General features: G+C 36.3%; 1 protein-coding gene across 3 annotated transcripts in view; it reads left to right on the top strand.

Annotated features, from left to right (window-relative positions):
* The window catches only part of ZFR (zinc finger RNA binding protein), a 49,123-nt gene that overhangs the window by 13,853 nt on the left and 15,407 nt on the right, over window positions 1-19,863 (top strand). For 2 of the 3 annotated variants that reach the window (XR_005261611.2, XM_038170357.2), the window contains exons 3-15: window positions 2,288-2,570; window positions 5,057-5,201; window positions 5,985-6,203; window positions 7,488-7,735; window positions 8,735-8,926; window positions 11,022-11,322; window positions 12,192-12,385; window positions 12,893-13,012; window positions 13,957-14,102; window positions 14,465-14,627; window positions 16,162-16,367; window positions 16,624-16,774; window positions 18,172-18,313. Coding sequence is in view for 2 of the 3 variants with exons in the window: in XM_038170357.2 (XP_038026285.1) it covers window positions 2,288-2,570; window positions 5,057-5,201; window positions 5,985-6,203; window positions 7,488-7,735; window positions 8,735-8,926; window positions 11,022-11,322; window positions 12,192-12,385; window positions 12,893-13,012; window positions 13,957-14,102; window positions 14,465-14,627; window positions 16,162-16,367; window positions 16,624-16,774; window positions 18,172-18,313 (2,510 nt within the window). In the remaining variant the exon portion in view is untranslated. The remainder of the gene's footprint in view (window positions 1-2,287; window positions 2,571-5,056; window positions 5,202-5,984; window positions 6,204-7,487; window positions 7,736-8,734; window positions 8,927-11,021; window positions 11,323-12,191; window positions 12,386-12,892; window positions 13,013-13,956; window positions 14,103-14,464; window positions 14,628-16,161; window positions 16,368-16,623; window positions 16,775-18,171; window positions 18,314-19,863) is intronic. The other variant, XM_038170358.2, reaches the window with a different exon arrangement.

Below are 19,863 nucleotides of genomic sequence, written 5' to 3'. Positions count from 1 at the left end.
TCTGTGATACTATTTTGTGATAGCAATTTGGGCATGATTTCATGAAACTGGAAGAGCCAATTTTTCTTCCTTGGCAGGCCCCTTTCTTGTCTCCCCCTCCAAGTTGTTTTTTTTTTTTCCATACATATGCCTCACGTCAGTTCTGGCAGTCAGACTGCTCTGTGAGCTCCAATGTTTCTAACCGTTCTACCATGTCAGAAACTGGGCCAAGGGGAAAAAAAATTTAAAAAAATCTTGTACTTTTCTGCTAGAGTAATGAACAGCAGAAATAGCCCAAGGGATGGAATATGGCATGGCCAGATCTGGAATATGGGAGGAGGGAAGAGCGAGAAGGAGGCTGGGGTGGAGCAAGACTGACCCTTTGTTGTCAATATTGGACTGTTGATGAGTTCAGGTGAAGTCCAAGTGAAAGTGTAAGGCTGCCTGTTTTCCCAATGTAATACAATTACCTCAGAACTTGTGAATATTTTACACTTTTGTGCTACTACGTACATAGATACTGCAGCCTAATTTTATAGATTATAATTCACTTTTACTATCTTAAAATAGTCTTCATGAGTGTTCTGACACAGTCTGATTTCTGACCATGTGCTTACAAAACAAAGGCCCTACCTATGTAGATCAGGTAGGAGGAATTGTTTCAAGCGGTGGTAGGAGCTACACCAAAGTATTTTAGGTCTCACCCTTCCACTGTTAATGCTAAGAAGCTGAAAATAAAATGAAATATAATTGTGAGTACAACCCACAACTGCGTTGAGTTTGGATGTACTGTAAATGGTCTTTTAACAAATGAAATGTCAGGGGACTATGGTGGAGAAAGAAGGTAGAGTCCAGACATGGAAGTCCAGTAGTAATAAAATTTTCTCTGTGTGTTTCTGCCATAAAAATGGCTTTTTAATATGTTAAAATCAATGTGTTCTGCTCTAATTGAATGACAGTTTTATTTTATTTTTAATTACTAAACACAAGGGAGTTACGGAAATTTTTTTAGCAAAAATTGCTACAGCACAAATGTGCTTTGTTTCTGGTAGTTATGTCAGGGAGAACATTGCTGTCTTTTGGAAAAAACTGTTGTGACTTTTTGTTCTTTTTGGTTTTGAATATAACCATTTTTCAATTCCGCTTTGTCACCAGTTTTCTTTCAAGTAAATATAGTTTCTATTTTATTTAAAATAGTGGCTATTATCTCCTCGATGGACATGAAATTGAGTTTGAATTAGCTTGTGGTAGTTCTATGGAGATGTAAAACCCTATATAGATTCTTAAATATTATTGGACTGTACTAGAAATGTACAAAAAAATCAGAATAACCACTGAATCCCCATTTCATATTATTGTTCCAGATAATGATATTTTGCCCAATTTGTTTTATTTGTTTAAAAAGCAAAACCACTATTGTAAGCTTTTAATCATAATGGGTGCAGAAGTAAGTAACATCAGTTTCTGTTAAAATAATTAAACCTATTATTAATTTTCTGTTTCCACAGTTAGTAATTACTCATTCTTAGTAAATAGAGGCACATTAATGTCCTACCTGCAAATATTAGAAAGGCACATTAGGCACAGCGTGTGCCTGGAGGATTGCCAGAACTCTGGTGGCAGTCTTCTTGCTTGATTTGGCTGTCTTTTGATGATGCTTCATGTGGTGAGGCAGTGTATTCCTGTGCAAGTGTGGCCAGTATTTTATAATTCTAAACTTTAGTGGGAAAAGCCTGATATTAGAGGTATGTTTTGAGGTGTGTCTGCCTTAACTATTAGAGTTCTGAGCTGATTTTCATGGAAGTCTTTAAAAGCTCATACCTTTAATATGATTTACTGAAAAACATCGGGCAAGTGCAGGTCAATAATGAGCTGTCATAGAAAAGTAGTACTTTTCTTAATTTGACAGGTGGTTTTATTGAAGAACTAATGAAGCACTTACAAACTTGTCAGATATGAAAAGATAATGGTTTAAAACATTGAGTGAAAGACTTCTGTTCCACTGCTTCAGAAAAAAAAACAACCACAAAACCAACACACAAACCTTCTCTAAGAAGAAAGTAATCAGCCACTTGATCCTTCTATATCCACAGAAACTTCAAAATAATATAGTATTGTTTATTTTTTTTGAGAGAGTGGAAAAGAGGTAATACTAGCCATTGAAGTGTATACATAGGTAGATAGCCATTCCTGTTTTGTTTGTAGAACAGACAAGTATTGATCAAATCCAGGATTTTGAAATGTTTACGTGTGAGCTTAATATGTTGAATTAATCTAATTATTTACTTACTGTCTTTCTCCCATGTAGCCAGCAGCCTGCTTCGGGTGTAGCCTATTCCCATCCAACCACAGTTGCTAGCTACACTGTCCACCAGGCCCCAGTTGCTGCTCACACGGTTACTGCAGCCTATGCCCCAGCAGCAGCTACGGTTGCAGTAGCCAGGCCTGCTCCAGTAGCTGTCGCAGCTGCTGCAACAGCTGCTGCATATGGAGGCTACCCAACAGCACACACAGCTACAGATTATGGTTACACACAGAGGCAACAAGAAGCTCCACCACCCCCACCTCCTGTCACTACACAGAATTACCAGGTATGTTAAAAAAAATAATATTGTGTTTAATGGTTTTTAAATTACATGTTAAAAAATGGTTTTTAAATTACGTGTTAAAAAGAAGAGGCCTGTGATGAAGAGAATGTATTTGTATTTTTTTCCTTCTGTGAATCACAGCATGAGTACAACACAAATTACTCAGCAACTAAAACTGATTGTGTGAAGTGACTGCAGTCCCGTGGCCCACATAGAGAATTATCAGCAGTACTACTGTGAGATCTAAGACGTTCATACAATAGTGAACTGACATTTACCTCCAAGTGATTTTGTGAACTGCTGCTGAGAAAAGTAGTGCTGTCCTGGCTAGCCTAAATGTTCAAGTACCATGTGTTAAATCAGGTCATGGAACTGACTTAGCTGGCAGAAATGTTTCAATAAAATTTTTCAGTGGGAGGTAGAAATTGGTCTCTCATCAGATTCGTGGGTGCCACAGGAGTTGCAGCAGCAAACGAGGACAGAAGATTGCAATAGGAGAGAAAGCACCCTTTTTCCTCTCTGCACTAGCGAGGTCACTGCCTAACCTTGTGTGACTACAGACTGCCACAAAAAGGAACTGTTTCTCTATTTTCATCTTTCCCTGTTTTCTGTTGACACTTCCTTATGTTGAGTCCAGAAGTTGTCAGCATTCAGATGGGTTAGTTCAGGAAAAGGATCCCGTAGAAAAATAACCAATGAAAAAAGGAGGATCTTTCCATGGGATTGACAAGCTGAGTTAAATCTGTTTGCCTCTGCACAGTTGTGGTGTCAGTGCAAGAGGTAAAGGTGCGATGACACAAGGCTGTGAGGAGTGGTTTATTGGTACCTCAAACAATTTCCCATTCTTGCAGTGGCTTAAACATAGTATGACAGCAGCCTTTTACTGAATCATATTCCTCCTCAGTTAATGAATAAATAAACATGCAGTATAAATCAGAGTGCTTTATCAGTTTCGCAGCTGGAATAGTTCAGTCTGCAGAGGTCATCTTGGGACTTCATAACATACGTGTTTACTCCTGTTCAGTTTTTAGAAGAGAGTTAGAAGTTGCAATTTTTCCTGTCTGTCTAGATTCACAAAATACAGGTGTATAAGCACATCAATACCCTAGCTCATTGGTTTAGATCGGGCAGTTTAGATGTAGAAAGTGTGGGGGTTTTACGTGGCCAGGTAGTTTTCCATTGGAAATGTGAGCTTTATTTGTATTTTTAACAGTGTTTTTTCTAGATTAGCATTAATTAGTCCAAGTCTTCAGTGGATATTTCTAAGCTGGTGTGTTTATGCACAGGAATTCTACAGATTTTGTGACATGGCTCATTTAAAATTTGCATTTACTAATGAGGCAGAGGATGTTGAAATAGTATGTCCCATGTAATATCTCCTTAATATATTAGTTATAAAACTATCAAGGCGTTATATAAATTCTCATTAGTAGTTTTGTTTGTTTAAAAGAATGGTAGTGTTGTTCTGTGTTACCAGATTCTTTGTCCAGTTTTCAGAATTTGTTAGATAGGGTAAAGCATTGTACATACAACCTAGGAGTCCTTCCAGTTGGGTGTATACTCACAAGGTCATTAAGGTAGTCAGTTACAAGATTTATTCAGATAAGAGGGTCACCTAAATTAAAGAGAAAAGCAATTCCATTTTATGGAGTTGGATGGAAGAAAGTATTGTTATATTTCTTGGAACTGAAAAGAAATTTCATGTGTCAGTAGACTTCAGCTAATGTAGTTCATGTGTTGCTACCCACTAGTCAGTTGGTTAGTCACACTTTACCATAAATATGGTAAGGATGAGAAAATATACATACGTGCATATAGTGGTTTCCAGGATCACCTCTTCTAAGCTTACTTACCATCTTCTGAGTTTTGGCCATGTTGAATGGACTATTTGCCTTGCCCTTCTAGACTAGTTATGGTTCCCTCATGGAACAGTTGATATGTCAAAAAAAGAAGAAAGCTTGAAAAGTGTCACTTCCATATTCTAAAAAATACAACCAAGAAAAAATATTCTTGATTATGGGATTTTAAAGGCAAATATATGGTGATGTTTTTAACCATGTGACTATTTTGTTTATGGAAATCACATTTTGTGGAGATCAGTGTTGTTTTTACCTTCATATATTTTAGGAATTTGATATAGTCCCTATGAAAAAAACTACAGAAAGTAGTTGCTTTTCAGTTACAAAAATAGTGTGGAAGGGAAAGTGATTTAGAAACGTGAGGTTAATTTCTATATTCAGTCTGAAATTATCAGGATTGTCTTTTGTATGGAACTATTTGTGAACAAATTTAATAATTTAATTTCTTTAATGCATGTATCTACAAATATTGTCTCTATAAATATATATATATTAAATATCTCCTTTAGTATAGACTAGCAGGAAATCTGTTTTTTTATTTTTGACTCTCTAATGATCTTTATTACTCCAGATACCTTATTTTAAGGAGAAAATTACTATTTTCTTTTTTCTTTTTTTTTTAATTTTTAGGATTCCTACTCATATGTTCGATCTACTGCCCCAGCTGTAGCTTATGACAGCAAACAATACTATCAACAGCCAACAGCAACTGCTGCGGCTGTGGCTGCTGCTGCCCAGCCTCAACCTTCAGTAGCTGAATCATACTACCAGACAGGTGGGTTGCATCCTTCCAGCTCCTGTTATTATATAGTATGGGTAATACATTAATGCCTTAAAAATATGTCTTTGAACATAACACATTACCTAGATTTTTTTTGTTAGTTTTCTAATGTAGTTCTCGCCAATATGTAGAAGTATATGCTGCATCTAGAACTTGAACGTTACTGGGACATTGCTGTAAGCAACTATCTTTGAGTTTTGGATTGTTATTAAATGCACACAAAACATACTTCTAAGCAAACACTATGCTGATTTGTCTAGAAAGTTTGCTGAACTAGGTACAAATAGTCAATGATGGGTTCGTATGATAATTTGGATAGACTTTATTTGTAATTCTGTGGTTACTTAATGATATATGTAGTTCTTTAATTATTGGTATCATGGCTGCTACTAAGTGTATTTTTTTTTTACATTAGTGAGAAGTAATATAAAGGTTTAGATGTTCTTTGGCTGAGTATATTCCACTGAGTAAAACCACTGAATGAGAAGGTCATTTGAGAACATGACAGCGTAGTAAAAATAAATAAATAAATCTGAGGCTTACTAATGTGACCTAAGACATAATTACACAGTTGTGTGTTACACAATTGCACAATGTGTAACCATGACTGTTAAAAATAGTAATAATAGTAATAAAGGAACTAACCAAAAAAACCACCTCCCCTTGTTATATTTAATTCACAGAATTTTATTAGGTATTAAGCATTACTTAATATGGTTTACACTGCATTCAACTAAAGCCTATCTAAGTTTGTATACTTCTGTTTTCTATATTTAGCTCCAAAAGCAGGATATAGCCAAGGGGCAACTCAATATACTCAAGCTCAACAAACGCGACAAGTGACAGCTATAAAACCTGCAACCCCAAGTCCAGCAACAACTACGTTTTCTATATATCCAGTATCCTCTACTGTGCAGCCAGTAGCAGCTGCAGCTACTGTTGTTCCATCCTATACTCAAAGTGCAACATACAGTACAACAGCGGTTACTTACTCTGGTAAGAGTTTTGCATATTATGCTGCTGGGATCTTTGCAATTGTTACAGAAGATTACAGGATTTAAATACTCTGAACATTTGTATTCAATTACATCATAGTCTACTGAGAATTGTCAACCAGTTACATCAAAATGTTTGCCAGTATAATGATTTATCTTTAAAAGAGTTTCGATGATCAAGTATGCCTATTTTGTTACATGTGAAACTATAGAAAGTATTAGCAGTGGTATGTGCACAGTGTTCTGTGACTTGCTATAACTTTTGGAGGGGAAATATGGGGGGGTAGAAAAAAATGAAGAGACACGTCCACACAAATAAAACCCAGGGAAACTGGAAGAGAGCATGATACTACCAAACAACAGAGAGGAGTAATCCAATATAAATCTTGTAATTTGGGGTTGTATTGGCCTAAAATGGGGAGAGAATGGGTGCTAAAAAAAAATAACAAAACCACTTTCCTTTAAACATTAGGGGTCCAAATCCTAGTTAAAGGTGAAAAGAAAATCAAGGTGTATGGCCAGATGGTGAACAACTGGCATGTTATAGCTACCTTGAAGTCTCTTGTTTTCTATTTAAAAAGAGATTTTAAAGGGACTTCCTTGAAAGAGAACTTGATCAGAGGATTAAAATAGTTGAACCAGTAGATATAGAAAGTTTATGGGAAAACTGGCTCAAAGGTATGAAGGCCAATTTCCTTGATTTATTCAGCTTTTATACTAGAAATCAAGGAATGCATATGTCGAGTGTGCTGCAGAGGTTTTAGCAGACAAGCAGATTTGCACTAAAACAATTCAAATCACTGAAGTAGAATGTAATAGCACTAGCAGTTCTGTCTTTTCAGTTCATTTTTTTCCCCTTCCCTTTACATAATTTCTGTCCTCCTTTTAATTTTGTATCTTGAACAGTGAATCTGGTTCCAAAAGACCATTCCAATGGGCTTCGAGAAATACTTTATTCTTGTTACATCATACTCCGTCTTGCCAGATGTACCAGGAATTTTCATGTATTCTTTAGGGATGCTTTGATATATCCAGCAACATAACTGTGTGTCTGCAAGGATGACAAAAAAAAAAATACTCAAATATTCCCAATACAAGTAGTATGCTGTATATTTGTGTACTGTGAAACATCAAGAAAAACTTGGAATGTGTAATGTGATATCAACAAATTGTTTATACCCCACACACACACTATTACGCAGCATGCTTGTAACTACTGTGCTATGTAATTGATACATGACGTACTGTACAGTGATGTAATATTTATTTTATTTTGATCTTTGAGGTACCTCTTATTCTGGCTATGAAGCTGCTGTGTATTCAGCTGCATCATCCTATTACCAGCAGCAGCAGCAGCAACAGAAACAGGCGGCAGCAGCAGCTGCTGCTGCTGCTGCAACAGCTGCTTGGACAGGGACCACCTTTACTAAAAAGGCACCATTCCAAAATAAGCAACTGAAACCAAAACAACCTCCCAAACCACCCCAGATCCACTACTGTGATGTTTGTAAGATCAGCTGTGCTGGACCACAGGTACCTGTGTTATGTAATATTCTGTTATACGTTTTTGTTGTTCTTCAGCTTAAAAAAATGACCTATTTTAGAACACTTGTTACATTTTAAAGACCAACTCTGCAATCTTATTAAAGGAATAATAAATTAAATGAAAGCGTGTGCTATTACAGAGTTACTATGAGAAGACAAAAGATGCATCCTGTTAGCTTGTACAGAGAAGATTCAACAATACTTTGAACTTCAGAAGTATTATAAACTATGAATTTGATTTGCTTGTTTAGCATAGCAAACGTCTTAGAAAATAAGTTTTTCAATATTACTCAATTATATACATTTTGTCACTGCTAAGCCTGAAAATTTGTTCTTCATTGTATTCCATCAATCCAGTTTAGTTTCACAGTGGGTAAAAGTGTGTAAAAAAGTACATACCAATTCACATAAGATCTGTGTGTGCTTGGCTCAACAGTTCTTTAAGTAAATCTATCATTATTTCCCACCCTGTATCTCTCTAGGTTGCCATTGCTGTTATAGGAGCAAATCTCAACTCCTGCATTTCATTTTCAGCACAGCTTTATGTGCTACCTTCTTCTTGAATCAAACTGTTTTTTTCTCAGGATACGCTTAATTAGTGTAATCATGCAGGTTGAGGCAAATGCAAAATTGAGAATAATTCAATGCAATGCAGGAAACTGCAACTTAGATACAGTTTTCTGATCATCTCAAGTTTACAGTCACAATATCTTTAGAACTGTACTCGATTGAGAAATTGAGCAGGTAGGGGAGGAAAACCCAGACTGTATTACTTCTAACAGTGGAATTCTGGTGGAGGAGAAGAAAATTTCTTGGCCTTACAAGTGGCCTGCTTATTCTTGAGAGCATGTCATATAAAATAAATGTTAGGAGTAGGAAGTAGTTCTTATACAAAGCATGTATTTTATGTTACCTTCTATGTGTATTCATTTGAAAGATGAACAAGCAGTACAAAGGTGGTTTACTGTGTATTATTTATTTAAACAGACTTACAAAGAACACTTAGAAGGCCAGAAACACAAAAAGAAAGAAGCGGCATTAAAAGCTTCCCAGAACACCAATAACAGCAGCACTTCTGCTCGTGGAACTCAGAATCAGTTGCGCTGTGAGCTTTGCGATGTGTCTTGTACAGGAGCAGATGCGTACGCTGCCCACATCCGTGGAGCCAAACACCAGAAAGTAAGAGCTTTCTTTGTTCTTATTACACAAGTCAGTTGTATATTTTCCCCCTCATCTTAGAGGGAAGAAAATGAGCAGAAATAATTTGAGTAATTTTGTTTAAAAATGTTTAGTTCTGCTTCCTGTTTCAAATGTAACTTTAAGCTCACTATTAGAAGGGCATTTTGGGGAAGAGGGGGGAAAAATACTGTCACTGCATCAATGAGGAGGGAATGTATTAGGGAAAGGATGGAAATCATAGCATGAAGATGTAGAATAAGGTGGGGAAAAGAGTCAGTAAGTACATGCAGTGTCATGCTTGTCTTTGCTAACTCTTTCCAAAACTCTTCTTGGTAGCCAGCCTACGTGTTTGGTGCTGTGGAGTTCACAGTGCGCTTTGAAACACTGTAAGCTGAGTCAGTGCCAAGGGACGGGACAATTACGCATCACACCTTGACATTTCTTGCTAACAAAATTTCTCTATGGGAGCACAGAACAGTGCCCCACAATAGTAGACTTCATAATGAGTGTGTTTGGAATACTTCAAGTAAGCATGCTTTCCCTGCTATCTGGGTGCAGATATGTAGGCGTGTTGGAATGAAGACTACAGGCTTCGCTGTAACCCTGTGACCTGTGTTTTGAATTTGGTCATACAATAGTAAAAGGAATAGCACTGTAGTGTGTTTGTTTATATATTACAGATCTTTTTCATAATTTGAGCAAGATTGATGTCAGTAACAGTGTTAATATTCAGCTTTTACAGCTCCTACCTTTCTATCTCAGAGGACTGTACAAAGTGGTAGCAGTAACAACATTCCTATTAAAATAAAGAAATCTCACAGTGCATTTAAAAGTTTCCTCAATATGAGTTTTGTTACTGCAAGAACAAATATAATTTAGACTAGTCTAGTGTTTTTTCTTTCATAAATATGTTTAGCCATTTTTTTTTGTGGTGTGCCCAGTAATTGGGTAGGTATATGGAGTGTGGTATATATTAACCTCATACATGTGGATGTTTCCCTGTAGATAGTCACTGTCTACTGCTAATTTAAGTTGTCATCTGTGTAAAACTGAAATCTCAAAGAAATCTCTTACTTTGACACACTATGAAGAATCCTGTACATTCTACTGCAAAAGTCATTTTGAAGAGTTGCTTAAACGTACAGTCTGTATTCCAGTGGAGGAAATGTGATTTACTTTAAAAAGGGAAAAAAAAAAAAGGAACAAAAAACTAAGTGTATTTGTACTGTTGTATACATATTATCATTGTCTACACATGTTTGCGTTAACAGTGTGTCTAGCATATTTTTTTACTGCTACATTGAAATCTTTCCTAATCTTTAGCTTTCGTTTTTCATGTTTGGTTTTTATGGACTGCTTGCATTTCTTTTTCAGGTGATGGTCAGCTGTTCCAAAAAAAAGCAATATTCTATCCTTAAGCACTAGACAGCTAGATATCCTTAAGCACTAAGATAGAAGTTAAGACAAAGCATGTGACTCTTTGCTTTCTATGAATTTTAAGAGCTCTAAAATACCTCTCACATCCTCCTTAGTTGCCTCTGTGGATGTGCTTAATGAGAAAAACAATTACTTTGTCTAAGGAATCTCTTCAGTTTTGCTAAGTAATTTGGCTGTTCTTTCAAAATGAATATACTTAAAAGATAGTGATCAAAAGAGAAAGAATCGTTGAATTTGATTTAAATAACTTTTACTTATAAGGTGTATATTTGGAACCAAAGTAATTTAATTTACTGTGCTTTTTGAAGAGAAGAAAAAGCAACCAGGCAGCAGAACAGTGACATTAGAACAGTTTGAGCAAAATCCTTCCTTAAGTTTTATGGGCCTTTCAGTTTATTGGCTTTCTCATCCACATAGCTTTTGGAGTAAATGCTGAATTTGCGATGGAAATAAGCAATCTGAGATGACACTTAACTATTTCATTCTTACAGATGACAAAAACTTCTACATGTTCTTTTTTTTTTTTTTGCCCAAATCACTTGATTTTTTTTTTTGGCATCATATTAATGCTTGCATCACAGTTTCAATAACCTATAACAAGTTATTTTTTTTCTGGTTGTCCCAGGAACATTTTATGAATTTCTCTTTATTTTTATAGGTAGTAAAATTGCACACAAAACTTGGCAAACCCATTCCTTCAACTGAACCAAATGTGGTTACCCAGGCAACTTCCTCAACATCCACATCTGCTTCCAAACCAGCTGCATCTGCTTCAAATATAGCAACTAGCAGCAGTACTGTGAACTCCTCTGTTGCATCTTCTGCAGTGAAAATTCTTACTCCCATGACAAACACACCACTTAACACGGCGTCCAACAACAAAACAACTTCACCTGCTGCTAATATAGCTGTAAAGAAAATATCTACACCGAAAATAAACTTTGTTGGCAAGTACAGAAGTCAGTCTTTATTTTGAAACCTAACCTATTCCATATTTTTTTTTAAAGATCTTAGTGTAGCAAATGCAAATGTATTTAGTTAACCATGCATGACTAATAAATGATAGCTGAAGATAAAAATGCATATAAAAGTTTTGCTTCACAATTCATGGTGTTTCCTGACCTGTTGTCTCCACCTGACGTTTCCTGGAGGCTTCCTCCTCTTTCATAAGAGTGTTTTGGTTTCTTACATAGTAGCTGATGGAGTATTGCAGTTTATAATCCAGTTGGTCCTAATTTTAGTTTACAGTTTGGGCTACTAAGGCAGGCAGGCCAGTTGATAACTGGACAAGTGAAGCATCCGTATAACAGTGGAAGTGTAACATGGAAGCTTTTGAAATGAGCTTGATAGACATACAGAGATAGGAAGCAACTGTTCTGAAATAAGCTATCCTCCTCTTGAGGGAGAAACCTATGCAGTTGCAACACTGAGAGCATAGTACCTTTGCTAATATGCAAATTATGTTGTTTTAAAACACATTTTTGGATCCATTTACAAAAAGATTTGATGATGACAAGAGACTATTATAATGTCTTTGTCCCTTTCAGTCTCATCTATTTTGAAAAATCATGAAAGTGAATGATGAAAATCATGTAAAGCAGTAGGTTTTTGTGCTAAAACTAATATTAAGTGTTTAAAACAAACTCGAATGTTTTCAAACTTACTTATTAAAAAAACAAGACTGTTTAATTATAGTTTTAATATGTTTAAGTTTTACCTTGTTTTAGAAGACTGATAAAGCTTTGGCCAGAACAGTGATGTTTGTACATCATGTGTAATCACGTTCTCATTTAATAGAAGTTAAAAATTTTAATGTTTTGATTTGTAGGTGGTAATAAACTTCAGACAACAGGTATTAAAGTGGAAGATACGAAGTCAGCAGAAATTGTTAAAACAGCTCCTGTTGCCATGGTACAAACACAGGAAATAAAACAGGAAGTAAAAACTGAACCGGTGACTCCTACAACTCTTGCTGCCTTGCAAAGTGATGTCCAGCCAGTGGGCCATGACTATGTGGAGGAGGTATTGATACAAAAATGTGTATTTTAACTATTTCAGTGAAAATTTGTTCATCATGAAACAAGGCATTGAACCTGCAAAGGCTTGTGCAAATGTTCGCGTTTTTGTATTGTGTATGTTTCGAGCAGAGTGGGGCACTCTTCATGTCGGTGGTATGAGATGTGGATGGAATTACTAGGACCAGAATCTGATGTAAATTTTTCATTATTTGCAGGTTTAAAATTATGAATTTCAACTCAGTGTGCTCAGGTTGAAGTTTAAAGCTCTGTGCTCATTGGAATGGAAGAACTGTTCGTTACAGAGCACAGTGGTGTCTCTGGCAGAAGTGAAAGTTCTAGTTTGCAGTCTTTTAGTTATTGTGTGAACTTTAATTTACCATATGTTGAGTAGACAGTATCCAATGTCACTAAATTAAATTCATTTTTACATCACTTCTGGGTTTAAAACAGGAAACAAAAACAGCAACAACAACAAAACCCACAAAAACAACTGTTAAACTTTATTTTCCAGGTAAGAAATGATGAAGGAAAGGTGATCCGCTTTCACTGTAAACTTTGTGAATGCAGTTTTAATGATCCTAATGCCAAGGAGATGCACTTAAAAGGGAGGCGGCACAGACTTCAGTATAAGGTTAGTTAAAATGTTGATGCTGCTATATGAAAATCCACTAGATGACAGCTGACTAATTGCACAGTCTTACATTTAAAGAATAGCTAAGTACCCTGAGTGAACAGCACATTAAAGAAGGTAGAGAAATGCATTCATCTTCTAGTTGATTTTCTTCACAGAATAGTCTTCAAAGTAGTAAGGCAGACTACAAAAGTGCATTTTGAATTTTTTTTTAACATTTTGAATGTTGCTTTTGGGAACCTTTGCAACATTAAAATATGGTGCAACATATGCAAGCAACAGTAGGTTCTTTTATGTTGTTTACCATTAATTTCAAACAGTGTAAAAGAACAGTGCTTAATATTTGGGCAGGATAGACCACATAAACCTTTTGTGAAGACACTTGATAAACAAGCGTTGGAGCTCTTTTTCCAGTCCTGGATGGAAAGCCACCTGTATTGACATATGGTGCGCATTTGGATTATTATGAGCAATGTAAGAAGAATCTACTGTGGTCTCAGGAGATGTAACTAACTTGTGTAATCGTGAAAGGGATGAAAGAAGAGAATTGCTGGAAAAATGTATTCAGTAACTCATGCCTGTACATCTGTATGAGGTACCTTTCAGGAATAGGGTGTCAAAAAGCACACAGTAGGTGTGAGGAGATGTTTTTTCAGGCTACAGAATAGTCACCCAGCTACAGAATGAACAGCAAATTACTTGGTGTTTCATGTAACATTTTAATCTTAAGTTACTTTGTTCTTGATGTAGGTAAAGAGGGGATTCATTCTATTTGTAATAGGTTATTTCTTTAAAATACTGGATAGCTATTTTTCTTCAACTACTCATTCAGTGTAGTTCTGAAACTGCATTTTACTCCCCTGTTAAGCATTCCAGAAAAAAGTCTGTAATTTTGAGATGGCAAGAGGTAAACCAACATTTCATTCGTTTTTTTTCTGAACTAGAAAAAAGTAAATCCAGATCTACAAGTAGAAGTAAAACCCAGTATTCGAGCAAGAAAAATCCAAGAAGAAAAGATGAGGAAACAGATGCAGAAAGAAGAATACTGGAGAAGGCGAGAAGAGGAGGAACGCTGGAGGATGGAAATGAGGTAATGTGTTGTTTTATCAATAAATGAGACAAAGCTGCAGTCAGATTAAAACTAACTCTGCTCCTGTGGTTATTTCTTTTAAATGATGTGGGAACTCTGTCTTGTTTTAAATTAAATTGTCATTAACTCACTGGGGTTTTCATTTGCTAGTGTTGGAGCCCTCTGAGGAATGTGGACTTACTAGAATTACTTTGCTATAAACAAACTCACTTTCAAAAAGCCATTCATTTCTATTTACCCTCTGGAATTCTCTGGTATTTGCACAATTACTGGAAGAGAGTGAGTTAGTACATCCAAGAATTCTTTTAGAATGTTTGGAAATACTAACATCTATGTAAAGAGAATTCTTTGATGCCCTTCAGGCGATACGAAGAAGACATGTACTGGAGGAGAATGGAGGAAGAGCAGCATCACTGGGATGACCGTCGCAGAATACCAGATGGAGGATATCCTCATGGTCTTCCAGGACCTCTAGGCCTGCTGGGAGTTAGACCAGGAATGCCTCCTCAGCCCCAAGGACCAGCTGTGAGTTTACCTTGAGGAGGAGAAATTAAATCTTACTTACCAGGAGGCACAGTTAAGGGCTATATTCAGTGCTGAGTTGTCTCCATTGTTTCTTAGTAAAGGGTTTGGAAAGGTGAAGAAAAAATTACATGCTAATGAAACCGTGTAGACAAACCTTTCTTCCAAAATAAGTCCACTTAATATGACAATAGGTTGCCTCGAAGACAAATACTGATGCTTCTGAAATACAAGTCTTTCTGGATTTGTGTATTACTTTTATTTAATTTGCGTTATACAACATTATTTTCTTGATCTTTAAAGGTCCCTTCCAACCCAAACCATTCTGTGATTCTATAATTGTGGGCAAATACATGGGTAAAAAGTGGTTGGATCATCAGTCCCAGAGGATAATGGTTAGTGGTGGGTCCTACTATCCTTTGAGGTTGGTAACAAGTGGAGTACCACATGGGTTTATCATGGAATTTGTCTCGTTAGGTACCTTATCAATCATCTGAAAGGTGATGGAGTTAGTGCATGCTGATCAGGTTTGCTGCTGATGTGAAACTTAATTGCATCAGGGTGGGGAGAACAACCTGTACCTTTGAGAACAGGATTTCCATCCAGATGGACATAAGTGAGCCAGAAGAATAGGCTGGCAGGAACTTCATGCAGTTCTGCAAGAACAAATAGCTAGTGCTGTACTTGGGACTGAGTAACCCATTGCATTGGTGCAGGCTGGGGAATGACAGGCTGGGTAGCAGAGCTGCTTAAAGGGAACCTGGGAATCTTGGCAGACAGTTAAGTTGAACATGAGCCAGCAATGTGCCCTGCCAGCAAGGAACACCAACAGCATCCTGATCTGTATTAACAGCAGCATAATCAATAGATGATAGAAAGCAATCTGCTTTCATTAAACCCAAACTGCAATACTGCACTCAGTTTAGGGCTTTCTAGTACAAGAAAGGCATAGATAAACAGTAGCAGGTTCAATGTGGGGTTACCAGAATGACTGGGAGCTGCAACACATGTGCTGTGTGGAGGGATCTTGCCACTGGCAAGAGAGGTTCAGACCGCATACAGGAAATAACTTTTTCACAGAGATGTTGTGCAGCCTCCATCTTTTGCATTTTTCAAGGCATGACTGGATAAATCCCTGAGTAATGTGATCTGATCTTACAGCTGACTGTGGTTTGCACAGGAAGTTTGACTAGAGACCCCCTGAGGCACCTTGCTATTTGAATTCTTCTTTCTATAACAGCAACTATAGATACCTTGTTTTGCAGCAGTGAATAGGTATGCAAGTATTTCCCATTTAATAAAAAGACAATAGATACTTATTTTGGGGGAGAGGAGTATTTTGGATCTAGAGATTTCATAATTGGTTTTATTTTGATACAGCTTATATTTCTTCAAACATGATTGTTTGTGAGCAGTGTAAGTTGTTAAGGACATCTCAGTTCATGTTTTGTTACATTTCAGTCACTTGAGGCTTGAATATTCTGTGAACTTTGAAATGTTGTCACATTTCAGAAATACACTTTTTTTCTCTGTTTAGCCTGTACGCCGCCCTGACTCCTCTGATGACCGCTACGTGATGACCAAACACGCGGCAATATATCCAACAGAGGAGGAACTTCAGGCAGTCCAAAAAATTGTTTCTATTACTGAGCGTGCTTTGAAACTTGTTTCTGACAATATGACCGACCATGAAAAAAACAAGAGCAAAGAGGGAGATGATAAAAAAGATGGCAGTAAAGACAGGTATTTTTATTTTTTAAGAATTTCACCTTTTGTTTCTAAAATCTTACGGTTTTCCTTGTACCGTTTCCAGTGCTTCCAGGGGTCCTGTTCTGTTCAGGTTTTTATACAGTAAATTTTGATGAGGACTGTGTCCTCAAGAGTATGTGGAATATTCCTATTCCATTTCATTTTTCTATCTGCAGGACTAGCTTTAAAATTTTAATACTACTTTAAATACTATTTTAAATGCAACTTCTGACTATAATTTACTTCACAGAGCTCTGAAAGGAGTTTTACGGGTAGGTGTTTTGGCTAAAGGTTTGCTGCTCCGTGGAGACAGGAATGTCAATCTTGTTTTGTTGTGTGCTGAGAAGCCTTCAAAGATGTTACTCAGTCGTATTGCTGAAAGTCTTCCCAAACAACTTGCAGTAAGTACAGTTCAGATTCATTCATCTGATTTTTAAGTTTCTGTGTAAAAAAAAAAAAAAATAATAATAATAATAATAAAAAAAAAGCTGTCCAAGTCATGTGTCTGCAGGGCTGACTACTGCATTCCATAGCTCAAGTTAAATTTCTTCTGTTTTGCTGAGTGTTTCCATCTGAATTCAGTGACCATGCTGCATGTTTTGCTTTCTCTACATTGTGTTTACAAGTGTCTAAGTGTCTAGGTGTTTATGCTAGTGGTGTAGTATTAATCATCATTTAATAGACTTCATTTGATTGGAAAACAAAAACGAGCAGAAGATGACTTTCTGTTGTCCAGTTACCACCAGTGACAGAGGTAATTTGTGCAGTGTTGCAGAAAGCTTACTGCTTTAGGGTCAGAGTTCTCCATTAATGCCAGTCTGCTTCCAGTACGTATGCTTCATAGTTCCACAGTTAACAAATTAAGTTTTGTAGCTTCTTAATGTGGTACCGTTCTTAAAAGTTACCAGAAAATAAAAAGGCTGTCTTAGACCGTTCAGTGGAACGCATATAAACTATTTGCTATATTGCTCCCTACTGAAAAAAAGCCTGCCCACCATCATTATAGAAAGGTTTCTTGTGGCATCAGTCTTCAGTACAGTCTGGTAAATTGCTCAGCAGAATCAGTGGCATGGTAGAAGCATTAGCAGGATCAGATTAATTAGGAAATAGTCTTGGGTCCTGCTCAAAGTAATAAAGCAAGAAAAGCTGAAAATTGCTCATCCTGGTCTGTCTTTGTAGAGAACTGGCTTCTAGTTTGTAAAAGGAGATGACGGAGTTGCCTACAGCTTCTTCTTGAGATATTTAGAACTATTAAATCAGTAGCAAGAAGAAATGCAGAGTAATCTCTGTTCTCGTCTGAAGATGTGACAGCCAAGTGTAGAATGTGCCTAGCAGTACCCAACCTCTAAATGAGAGCTGGAAGGAGGAGAATCGCTGAGGCTTTGTCTTTAAAAAAGACTCATATGTTTGACCAGGAATCATACCCAATTGACATTTCAAGTGGCACTGAGGCTTTTCTTTCTTTTAAATGCTGTCAAAGTTTATGCTGTGTAATTTACTTTGCATATGAATTTCCTATATGGGTAGTTTTTCCTCTTTCTTTTGCATGCTTGGTGACTGCTGTGTGTTTTCATTAATGATTTGATAACAGTAAGTCAGTCCACAGATCTATGTGCATCTACATGTTTATATATTTTTTTTATTTGTATATACTGTGACCTCTTTGAATACAGAGGTATTTGCTTCATATAATTAATGCTGCATTTCTGTCTTTCTGTTAAAAAGACTACGTTGAAGTCCATTTTCTTCTCCATACTTTTATTGTTGCTGATAGAAATCTCTGTTTCCCAATATTTAGGTAATAAGTACTGAGAAATATGATATCAAGTGTGCAGTCCCAGAAGCAGCAATAATTTTAAATTCATATGTGGAACCCAAAATGCAAGTTACTATCACGCTGACATCTCCAGTCGTTCGGGAGGAGAACATGAGGGATGGAGGTTGGGAAGTTGTTAAAAATGTTACTTCTTTCTTATGTATTTTATACGTTTATCTATTCTGCTTAAGGTGGCGTTAAGGTCCTGGAAGGTAACATGCTGGCACAACTAATACTGATTGAAACCTTGTTTTTCAACAACCAGTCTTAGTAGACAACAGTTGGTTAAAATAAATGTTTATATGATGCATTTATTTAATTTTTTGAAATTGTAACTTTATGTCCAACCTCAGCTTTCTGGAAAAGGTACAAACTTAAGTGTTTTTCCCCTCTTATAAAAGAACTTGAAAAACTAAGTATTTTACAGCATGTGGCTATAAACTGGCTTTGTAGAGCAGTCTTGCCCTAAGATAAAGATTTTATCATTTTAGAAAAACAAATCACATGGTCTTGGATTTAAACTGGATCGGTATTACCGTCACTTACACTTCCAATTAGCAGTACCACTTAAAATACATTTGTGTAATAATTTTGATGGTAATGGTGCTTCTAACTTTAAAAGACAGTGCGATTTTTTCCAGCTCTCTGAGGTTGCTTCTTGGTCTGGAGTGCTTTTTTGAGTATATTTAGGCTCCTGGTATTACAATCAGTCTTCTATCCAACTGGCAAACCCAGCCGAGTAGTGTAAGAATGGCTTTGTCATTGAGCTGAAGCAGAAGGTTGAGTTTATAAATCAATTTACATTTCTGAAGTCCACAGTTTCTCTGGTGCCAGCAGTGTTGCTTTAGGGTCTGTTCTGTAACACTTTCAAAGCTCCAAAAGCTTTTAAGCCAACAAGCATGATTAATGTCTGCAGTACATTGGTTCTTTTTATTTACGGGTCAGATAAAATTAACTTTTGTTTCCTTTTAATCCTGTATTTTCATAGTTGAAAGACATGGCAAACAGGGTTCTGGTGATTGACAATGAACCTACAAATAGGAAATCTGGTGTTATCTTAATGCTTCTCATGCAGGTTGAAAAATTGTGTTTGTTTATGTATACATGTGCTTGTGTATATATATATTTATATAAGCCACAGTTTTTTAATTTCATCTGATCATTACATGTCCTCTAAAATACTTGAGGTTTTATACTGTATTAGTAAATGTTCTGTAGCTGTGACTAGTGCATCAAAGGCAAACTAGGTTAACAAAGTCATCCTATGTAATCAGAACAAAATCAAGATGCATTCTGTAGTTTGGATGACTTCTGAAGAGTCTTTGAGTGCTTTGTACATGACTTTTAAGCTGCACATATCATACCTAGCTATAAATGCTTTGTACATGTACTGTCACATCCAACCAATACTACTTGGTTTTTGGCAATTATAAGTGTCACATGACTTTTGGTTTGTCTGAATCAGACTTTGCATATTGCTTAAGTCCTTAAGGAATACTCTCACTTAAAAGCTTTGATTATTAAATTAGATTAATCATAAAAAGAAGTTAACCTTAAACACTATATTAATTTCTTAGTGTACTGTGCAAAAGTGCAATATTGATTCCTGCCATAATACTCAATTTCAATTGAATTTTTTCAGGCCTAAAATTTTATGATGCAGACTAAAAATAA

This window comes from Anas platyrhynchos, chromosome Z (assembly GCF_047663525.1).
Source record: "Anas platyrhynchos isolate ZD024472 breed Pekin duck chromosome Z, IASCAAS_PekinDuck_T2T, whole genome shotgun sequence".
NCBI classification, from domain to species: domain Eukaryota; kingdom Metazoa; phylum Chordata; class Aves; order Anseriformes; family Anatidae; genus Anas; species Anas platyrhynchos.
Note: the sequence above shows the minus strand (reverse complement) of the source record. Positions and strands in the feature narration are given on the sequence as shown.